The sequence below is a fragment of the Geospiza fortis genome, unplaced genomic scaffold, assembly GCF_000277835.1.
Source record: "Geospiza fortis unplaced genomic scaffold, GeoFor_1.0 scaffold173, whole genome shotgun sequence".
Classification (NCBI taxonomy): Eukaryota; Metazoa; Chordata; class Aves; order Passeriformes; family Thraupidae; genus Geospiza; species Geospiza fortis.
In genome coordinates, this window is record NW_005054334.1 from 5,702,493 (window position 1) to 5,712,620 (window position 10,128).

The following is a 10,128-nucleotide window of genomic DNA, read 5'->3' on the forward strand; positions in this document are numbered from 1 at the left end:
TGAAAAATTTTATTATATGTTCCATGTGCTTCCATTATGTGTTTTGTACAAATGTGAATGAAACAAGCTTCCATTATGTGTTTCTATTGCTTTTAAGATTACAGTAAAATCTATCCAGCATATAAGAAGGCAAGTAAGCACTCTTATGCACATCTTGATCTGTACACTTCATTTTCCTATATTCATTTTGTTATTACAGGAGAGTTTACTGGCTTTTCTAAGGAAAGTTCTGGTTGCAAAGGTATGCTTGATGCTCTCTTAACTTAAGTCTCCCTTCTATTATGATGAACATTTAAATGACTTAAAACAAGTTACCCAATAAATCAGAAAAAGGAGGAGTCAAAACCCAATAACCTGGCACTATGGGATTTTAATTTTTCTTATAAATGTAAAAATAATAGTAATAATACAAATTCTTCAATCCAAATATGATTAACTTTTAAGGTAATAAATCAGCATAATGCCTATGCCACCTGCTTCTTAAGACTTATAGATAAACTGTGTATTTAATTGCTATGAATAAAATAGGACTCATTTACCTATGAATCTAAAGGAGAATTGCTAAGTTTAAGACAACTTTTCCCACAACTCAGAGATTTTAATATTCAGCTGAAAGACACAAATATCCCATGGAAAGATACACATACCTAGAATGTCTTTAAAACATATTACAAGCTTCAAAGCTGAGGTCTTATTTTTCAAAAAACTTTATATATATATTTTTTTTTCCCCCCAAAAAATCTTAATATAGAGGACAAGTAATTTCAGGGATGAGAAAGCCCTTTCCTTACTAACTTCCATTACTATGAACATATCTGTCATTTAACTACAAGTGGTTTCAACATGATTCACAGCAGACCTCTCTAGTTAAGATCTCACAACTGGTTATCAGCTTAGTTTCCACTGCTAAGCTGTGATCTCATTATCTTGATGCTAGACAAGCAGAAGCAATGAATGCAACCTTGTCAGCCTCCTATGAGCTTGGTGTATCATAGTAAAGTTTTCCTGTTTCCTAATTGATTCCAATCATTTTTCACTTGATTTTTTCAACTGCCATTTTATCAAGGTTTTCTCAAAAGCACCTACTATAATCCTGAAATATTTTTATTGAGTGGCGCGTCAGTTCTACCTTCTGATGAAGTTATGAGTTTTGTACTCACATGCACCACTTTGCAGATAACCACTATGAATTTCACCTGTCACGTTTGTTTCTCAGTCAATCAGCATTGTAAAATTCTTCTCCAGTTCTTCGTATCAGCAAACTGTGACACCACTAGTTACCATTCATTTTAGACTATTTATTAATTCTGTCATACAGCACAGTCTCTGGAACTAGTCTCTGGAACTCTGAATTTATTTTTTATTCTTTAGCTGATTATTTCCTCCACGAGGACTTTCTGCTTTACTGCTTCATTTCCAAAATTTCTTGATAAGAAATCACTTGTGTTTGGATATCAAAGATAATTCACATGAGGGCTTCCTTGTCACATGCTTGTTTGCTTACACAAAAAGCTCCAAGGCTTTCTAATGTATGATCTTTCATTAAAAAAATCTGTGACAACTTAGCTACTATAGTTACTAATTCCACTTGGGAAAGACATTCCATTAATCTGTACATTTGAATAAAGTCTTCTAGTACCATTTTTTCATTGTTGCTTAGCCATGATGGCTTTTATCTGGACTTGTTGAAATCTTGCTTCTTAACTGAGCAGTTTGCACCTGTTTCTCCAATACAGCATCTTGAAATGATCTCCATACGGTCTCCACAGTTTTAATTTTCCAAGACCCTTTCCAAAAGTTACTCTTTATAAGGTAACTCTACCTGTTTTCTCATACAACTGTTTCCTGCCTATGCAACCTCTCTGCTATTATTTTTGTTGCTGGTTAAGGCAGAACATCACAGTGACCAATTTTCGTTTCATGAACAGTCTCAGTTTACAGCCACACAACTGTAAGAGTCATAAACTGCTATTAGCCAATAAATAAAACAACTAGTCAAAAGCATTTGTCTTGTCACCAGAATTTAGAATCTTAAAAATCTATTGCTGGATACATTAATTTTAGACTTCTGCAAATTGTAGTCCAGTATTTAATATTCACTTGAGTCTTTTTGCTCCATAGCAAATTCCCCTGTGACCCCAGAGTGTTTTCTCATTGGGTAAGTTGAAAAAAGTAAACCTAATGGCTTCAATGAGAGAACTCTTAAACTGCAGTGAAAACAAAGATAACCAATTTATTTGTACTGTTTTTTTCATAAAAGGATTTTTAACACTACAATTTTGGCACAACTACACACAACCTTCTTTCCCCCTGCCTCTCTCCCACCTCCAAGAACTTCTGGAAGACTTTCAGTGCAGAACAATGGTATCACTTCTTCAATCTCACTGACAACAGCTAATGCTTAAATAAGATCCTTAGCAGAAACTATGGAACCTACCTTATCTCCATTTAACTAGCATTATTTAAAGGTAAATACTAGAAAAGGAGGAGTCTAAAACAGGGCTGAAGAGATGCTCTTATCCCTGTTTCTCCAGCTGTTTCAGAGACTGAAGACTCAGAATGCCACAGTCTGATCATTAGTAAAACAAGATTTGAGAAACCATGGTCACTAACTTCCCAGAGACTAAAACCTGAATCTTATTTAAGCTATGAAATTTCTACAGTCAGCCACATTTAAGCATACTTGGGTTAATATGGTCATAATTTAATAAAAGCTATATGGGGGGGGGGGGCTGGGGAAAAGATGGGGATGAAAAAAACCCAACAAAATAATTCCATCCCCAAGATAATCTGAAACATCTCTCTTAATTACATATAAAAGAACACTGTCAACTTATTTGTAAACTATTAATCTGTTTTATTTTCAGAAGTGCAATAGTACAGCAATGACTGTCCATTATCAAAAAGAAAAAAAGCTTACGAAACTGTATTAAACAGTATACTACAAAGGACATCCATTGAGTATAACTTAGAAAAATGTTCTGCTAACTACATGAAGAGATTCCACATTTAACATCTAAAAGCATCAATCAGTTGCCATAGTTATCAAAGAAAACTTAGATAAAAACCACTGAGTTAAATGAATAAAAGCTATGTCATATAAAAACAATACATGACATGCATTTTCATTAAACTTTTCCAATACTGTCTTTCAGTGGGGAAAAAAAGTTAAAAGAGAAGATGAAGCACATTTGGATTATATGCATGTTTTCCTTATCATTTATTTGCATGCTAGAGAAAGCTGAAATACTTTCTTCCCTGTGAAAGCAGTAAATGAATGCAGTTCCTCTTCTCCCAAATCCTTCTGTTCCCTCTCTGACAATTACTCATCTTTCCTCTTTTTCTACCCACTACCTCATCCAAGTTGGCACCTAAATTTAGAGAGTATGAAAAAACCCAAAGCAAACCAACAAGAAAACAACAAACAAACCCTAAAACCAAAATCCAAAACAAATAAACAAAAAAAATCAAAATCAAACGGTCATCTTCCAGATCTGGAAGATGACCATTTTTCAGTGCAAAGTCTTTTTCCTGTGCCTTAAATACCACCCTTGAAAACGAAGACTACATAACATTATTGGTGGGTAGGATTGCCTCTTTGATTTAGAAACCTGACACTAGTGTGTCATTCTAAGAAATGAACAAAATCCCAAACTTGAATGGAAATGAACCATTTAGAAAATTCCTACCTGGAAGACTTGACTTGTTTGGCAATATCCCTTCAACAAGTTCCTCCTTCTCATCACAGGGATCGTCTTCATCAGACAGTACTAAGAAAGCCTCTTTTGGCAGACTTTCATTGCTTTCCTGCTTGGATGGTGAACCCAAACAACTGTCTATTTTCTCTTCTAAATCTGGGACTGTGTCATCCACTGGAAGCAGAGAACTTTTAGAAAAACAGCTCAGATCATCTTCAGCAGGGGCTAGTTTTTCCAGAATTGGAATAATGTCATCTGTTTCCATAGAGTCCGTATTGTCCAAGATACTTTCACTTGGCTCATCTATTGTCTTTGAAACAGTGGTTTCTGCAGGTCCTGCACTGCCTTCTTGTTTTTCCTGGTCAGCTTCCATACTGCTAGAGATGGCTGCTTCTCCAACAACCTCTTTAGCAGTTACTTCTTCAGTCCTCTTTTCACCACCAGATGAACTGGAATTAACAGGTAAATAATTTGTTTCTTCCTTTTCTTCAGAAGAGTCACTAATATCTGGTGCTAAACAGACTGGTTTACTTTCACCTTCCAATGGGATATCATTCTTTCTTTGGTCCAAATGATCTTTTTTATTATTTTCTTCATGGAAATTATCTTTACTGCTACCAACTCCATTTTCAGCCTCACATTTTACTGCAATGTCAGCATCTTTAGCTTGTTCAGGAGTAAAATTTTCTGAAGACAGCATTAGAGGTTTGGATTCTATGTCACTGGCCATGTTTCCTGCCCTACTTTCAGGGCTTTTGGTCTTGCTAATTTCATCACAAGCTGTTTTTCCTTCTTCAGAGTTAACACACAAGTCAACCATGCCATTAATTTCTTTCTTGACTTCTGTACAATCTGTATTGCTTAAAAGGGAATTTATATCAGAGTCTCCATTCTCATGTTTTCCATTCAACAGTTTCACTTCAGTTGTCTTCAACAGCTCCTCTTTAACCTTATAGACAGCTTCAAGTTGTTGCCGATCACTTACTCTCATTGTTTTTCGTGCTTTAAAGACTTTTTTCTGAGGTTCCTCTGTGCTATCCATCTTAGCCCTTAAAAAAATTCAGAAACAACTGTGAAGATAAAGATTTAACACTGTCATATTACACTGCTACTAAGAAAGACTGTAACATTTAGCACATTTTAAAGTAAACCAGCTGAAATGGTCTGACAAAAACAAAGAAACACCTGTCAACACTTAAACTTCATCTGACTTCCCAAAAACTGAATCCAAGTTTCTCTGTATGCTGCACAAACACATTTATGCAAAGGTCACAGAGGTCACACTAAGACATGCAGTAATATTCTAACTACACATTTTAGACCACCTGTCTCATAATATTCTATTAAAAATAGATATCATACTAAGGTAAGAGCCAGCAGCCTCTCTTCTCATCAAAAGGTAAAAATAAATGGAAACTGATGGATCAAGAATATTTCCATCCTTCCAAATATATTTAATTTCATAAGTTACAAGCAGAATTAATAACTGGGGTAAATGAAAGATTTTTGTATCAAATCACTTTTAAGAAAACTTCATTATATATAAAGAATTTCTCAGTGTATCATTAAGATACTTTTTTCCACATAAATACAATAGACTTTCATCATCCACATCTATACAATGGTTAAATGAACTTGGATTTTTAGTCCACTTTCATTCAGTTTACAGTAACATTTTATTAAGACTATTTGTGGATATAAAAACTATAGCTATTGGAGCACCTTGTAGAAAAACTCCCTCTTTCAAGGAAAACTGGTGGGTTTGCCCTCAACAGTTATATTCATTCCATCCACCCACACAAGTATTAAGAAAAATATAAATGTTTATAAAAAGTGTAAGAAAAATGTTAGAAAATCTATTTCCTCAAATCAAAACATGGAGTTAAATCCAGCATTACCTAGGAAGCTATAATAATTTTGTTGAAATACACTAAAATCTGATTTCATCTGTTTCCATTAAATGAAACAAATCCATAGAGATTTTTAAAATATATATTTTTTTCCCCACGTGGTCTTGCTTAATGGTCTAGTTTTAAAGGATTACGTAAGATAATGTTCGGAAGCAGAAAGCAGCTAAGAAAGTTTCTATATCCTAAATGTAACTCAACAACTAAGATTTGAATCAGCTCGTGCTAACCAATTGAAGTCTCCTGAAGCTACAAACCATCATAAAGTTACTCCCACCACTCATACAGCTTTACTAAGTTTCTCAAAAACATGCAAAAATTATATTAACAGGAATTAAAGAGAAAAATCATCAGTTATCTGAATGTGACTTTTCTGACCACAAGGACCAGATAGACAAATGTTTATAACACTGACACAGGAGAATTATTAGGCAAAGGATGCACTTTAAATACTTAGTATGATTCATTTTGTGTCAGCTCCCAATTAATTTTCATTTACAGAGCTAAGAAATGAATAAATAGATTGCATTTTGTCTATTCAGGTGGGATATAAATGACTTTAAATTTTTTTGGTAAAAGAAAGCAGGACTACTGCCAACACTAGCTCAGATCAATGACAGTTTTGTGTAACCACAAACTCAGGAGCATTTGGACAACCAAATGGGCAGGTGGAATGATTCTTCGTGGTGTCCTGTGCCAGGTGAGGAGTTGGACTCAATCCCTGTGGGTCCCTTACAACTCAGGATATTTGATAATTCTATGAACCAAGCTGTAAAATTCAGAACACAGATGCCACAGCCTCTAAAAAACAATGGCTCCACTCTCTTTTGTAGCCGACCTCATCTACAAGTTTTATTTAGGCAATGCTAAGATTGCCCTGTAGCCTTCTCTTCAGCAGACTGAAGCTGCTGAGCTCCCTCAGCACCTCATCATGGGTCACATGCTTTAGCTCCTATCATTTTAGTTTGCTGGATCTTTCCTAGTTTATTTGGAATAATTTTTTGTGAAGAAATTGTTTAACATTTATCCCTAACTACAATATTCTACATTGTAAGGTAAGAATACATATTCTAAAGGACAATGTGAATGCTACTGTAAAGCCCACAATCATGACGTACCTCACATTACAATTCTAAGGCTTATTTCATACTTAGTTAATGCGACCTGACAAAAACAGGGACAAAGCACAAAGCAATTTTTTATATTTCCTTTTAACTTAGCACTGAACTTCCACTATCCTTTTTTAAAATTCTTTTCTGCAAAATAATCTAGAATCCTCAGACTCATGTTACTGATAGTACTTAACAGTTTGACTCACACCTCAAGAACAGATGAACAAATTTTGACAAAAAGTTGTATCAGGTCTATTCATGAACTCGCAACAATACCATTATGATGATTTTTTTGCCATTATGACCTAGATTTTCTGAACTGCATTGTCTACTACTGCATTGCCACTAGTGGGAGCAAAATGTAACACCTACAGACACACTGATCTGAAACACCAGTCTACTTGCGTTGAAAAAAAGGTTCTCATCATAACCATTTTCAGTCAGACAACTTATGAACTCCAGGTGAGCTGTTAATGCCTTTCCAGAGCTGTCCACATGGTAAATAAAATTTCTTCATATTCCTTCAGAAGAGAATACATTTAATGCAAGTATTTTAGACCTGAAAGTACAAAAAGCACATCCCTTCTGTCTTCCCACAAACTCAGAATGGAAGGCAGACATATTCACATGATTTAAACCCCTTCATTCATATAAACCCCTACAACCAACACACATGCTGTTACAGATTTTTATCTTGTAAAGGAAATTTGGAGAAAGAAATCAGGTTTGGCTAACATTGAACAAGTCCAAGAACTCCTAATAGATGAGCCACTTATGAGAACCCTCTGGTAGCACAGTACAAGAACAGGGCCTCTGCATCAAAGTTACAGTAGGATAGTTCGATCTCCCAGACTGCAGCGTTTTCTTTTACAGGCATTACCCAGAGTTTTCAAAATATATTGCAAAATTCACAGTCTTACTTTTCCTATGACCAGAAAATACACTAGCAGATTAATGTAACATTTACACATCTTAAAATCAAATCTGTAAGTGCATCACTTGAATAACCATATAACTTAAAATAAATTAATATTTGCTGTTCTAATTTCCTTAAGTCACTAAGCAGTTTTTTATTAACATTTTTAATACAGAGTAAATACAAAGAAAATAAAGGACACTTCTTTTTAAATTTGCCAAGAAGAGCAGTCTTAAAAAAATTCAAACATCAGAATCCCTTTATACTCATGCACCCTTACTTTTTATTGAAAAAAAAGAGGATGAACAAGCTTGAATTGCTTATATATTTAAAAATTCTGTTCACTTTTTATCTTCGGATATTATCAAAAATCTAGTTAAAAACAAAGCACTAACACAGTTCTAGAAAGAACCTGTAGGAAATACAGGCTTCTCAAAATTCCATTGTTAAATGGTTATGGGAGTAACTCATGCATATTTTCCTGCTCAATCTCACAGTCTTTTGAAACCAAAGAGTATTTGCTTAAAGCTACCAAAAATATTCCATAAAAACGACTGTGACAAAATTATAAGCACAGATGAGGCAAACCAATGTTTTGGGTTCATCTTCAAAAATGATGTTTTAAAATATCTTTTAAGGGCAGACCAGTTTTTAAGCATTTCCAGCCATACCCACAAGGGAGCACAGTGCAGCCAAAGAACAGACTCACGTGAGATCTGAATGTAAAGAAAACAAATCAACTGGCAGCCAGTCCAGACAGGCTTGGTCACACCAGTGTAAGCCAGTCAGCCACCATTTGATAAATACTGGTTTCCAGTCTTTCAAAGGGGCAAGATGTATCCCTTCAAGGAGCAACAGAGCAAATGACATGGATTCAGTAATTTTATCTTCAAGTAAATTTATCAAGCTACTACTATTCTAAATTAAAGCATTTTGGTAGTCTCCCATTATAGTTAACAACATGAAGTTTAGCTATGTTTGTTAAACACCTCCCTTACCTGATGCTTGGGTGTTTTCTTTTTTTTCTCATCCTGTGACCAAGCCACAAGGAGGAAACCAATGACCCAGGCACCAAGCCAACAGAGTAGCACCTTTTATTTCAAAGAATGGCTTTTGTATGCGTCAAAACAAAATGACTCTGCATGTACAGCTACCTGTGTAAGGGTTAAATGCTGTAAATAAGGACACAGGCTTTGGGCTAACTTTTTTTGTTTTTTTAAAGGCAACAATTTTGACAGGCCAACGTACACATTGTGTTCATTTGTTTAGATACAAAAACTCCCTTTTTCATTTTAAGCTTTAAAGTCATATCTAATTAGTCATGTGAGACATGAACACATTGTTAGGCAACTCCCTCCAAAATTTAGAAATTCTTCTCACGACAAAATGTGTGCTAAATGGCACAAAACGTGCCAGTGCAGCTAGGAATGCAAGAAGATCTCTTTTCTGAGCCATTTTCCCTCTATTTCTTCATTTTTTATTATTCTTATTCTGTAAAGAGACCACAGTTCTAAAGCAAGAAAGGATTGTATTAGCTGGTATGCATCAGCCTATGATCATGTGCTCAGGTAAGCAGCCCATGAGCTGCTCAGAAAGAGAAGCCAATCAGCATGGAGCTGCCTGAATCCTGCCTAGTGACAGGCAGCAGACAAAGGGAAGGTCATGGAAAAACGAGGGGGGGGGGGGGGAGAGGGAGAAGCCGCAATCTGAACAATAGTGCGTAATGGGTTTTGCATAACATCACGGGTCTAGAACAGCACCAGCAAAGGGCTCCTCGAGGGCATGCAGCACCAGCCAAATGCGCCACAACCGTAAAACGTTTGTCAAAGCACAAGAACTGCATGGAAGAAGTAAAATTCACTGATAATGAACATCAGCACTCAAATGTGCAAGCCTACTTAAAATGTAGCATAGTCAAATCAAAGAAAGTGAAGCAGCAAATGGTCATGAATATTGTGTTCTAGATGGAGACTTCCAGATAATGAAAGTGGTGAATAAAACCTACCTTTTAAGTAGTGATTCATAAAAAGCAGTTGTCAGTTGAAATCCTCCATAGCAATTTTGATATAAGTTGTCAGAAATTTATGAACTATTTTCAAAGAAGGAAAAAAATCTTGTTTGAGAGCTATTCTCATAAAAGACACAATTAAATAATGCACCAATAATTTGGTTTTCTACCAATAATACAAGTCTACTGATCTGGCTGAATGGAATACACACCAGCTTACTGAGCTCCACATACAACTGTGCCTTTGTTTTTAAATGTAATAAACAAAACAGATATCACATGATTATTGTATGTGCAAATAATACCTCTTCTAGCACACCACAGACGATTTCAGTTTTTGTCCCTTTTAGGCTGAAGTTATGTTACTGTTACCTGAGAGTAGGAAGAAAAATATACCATTTTCTAAGAAAAAAATTACGTCACCATCCTGCCCTATTTCACCTAGTGCATACACAGCAGAACAAGGTGAACTGTAATTAAAACCCCA

At 35.3% G+C, this 10,128-nt stretch overlaps 1 protein-coding gene across 4 annotated transcripts in view; it reads right to left on the minus strand.

The window, feature by feature from the left end:
- The window catches only part of ATF7IP (activating transcription factor 7 interacting protein), an 82,575-nt gene that overhangs the window by 42,728 nt on the left and 29,719 nt on the right, over positions 1-10,128 (minus strand). For 3 of the 4 annotated variants that reach the window (XM_031057780.1, XM_031057777.1, XM_031057778.1), the window contains exon 2: positions 3,690-4,747. In XM_031057780.1, coding sequence (XP_030913640.1) covers positions 3,690-4,740 — 1,051 coding nt within the window. In that variant the 5' untranslated portion in view covers positions 4,741-4,747. Of the gene's footprint in view, positions 1-3,689; positions 4,748-9,638; positions 9,655-10,128 lie in introns of those variants that run through there. The other variant, XM_031057779.1, reaches the window with a different exon arrangement.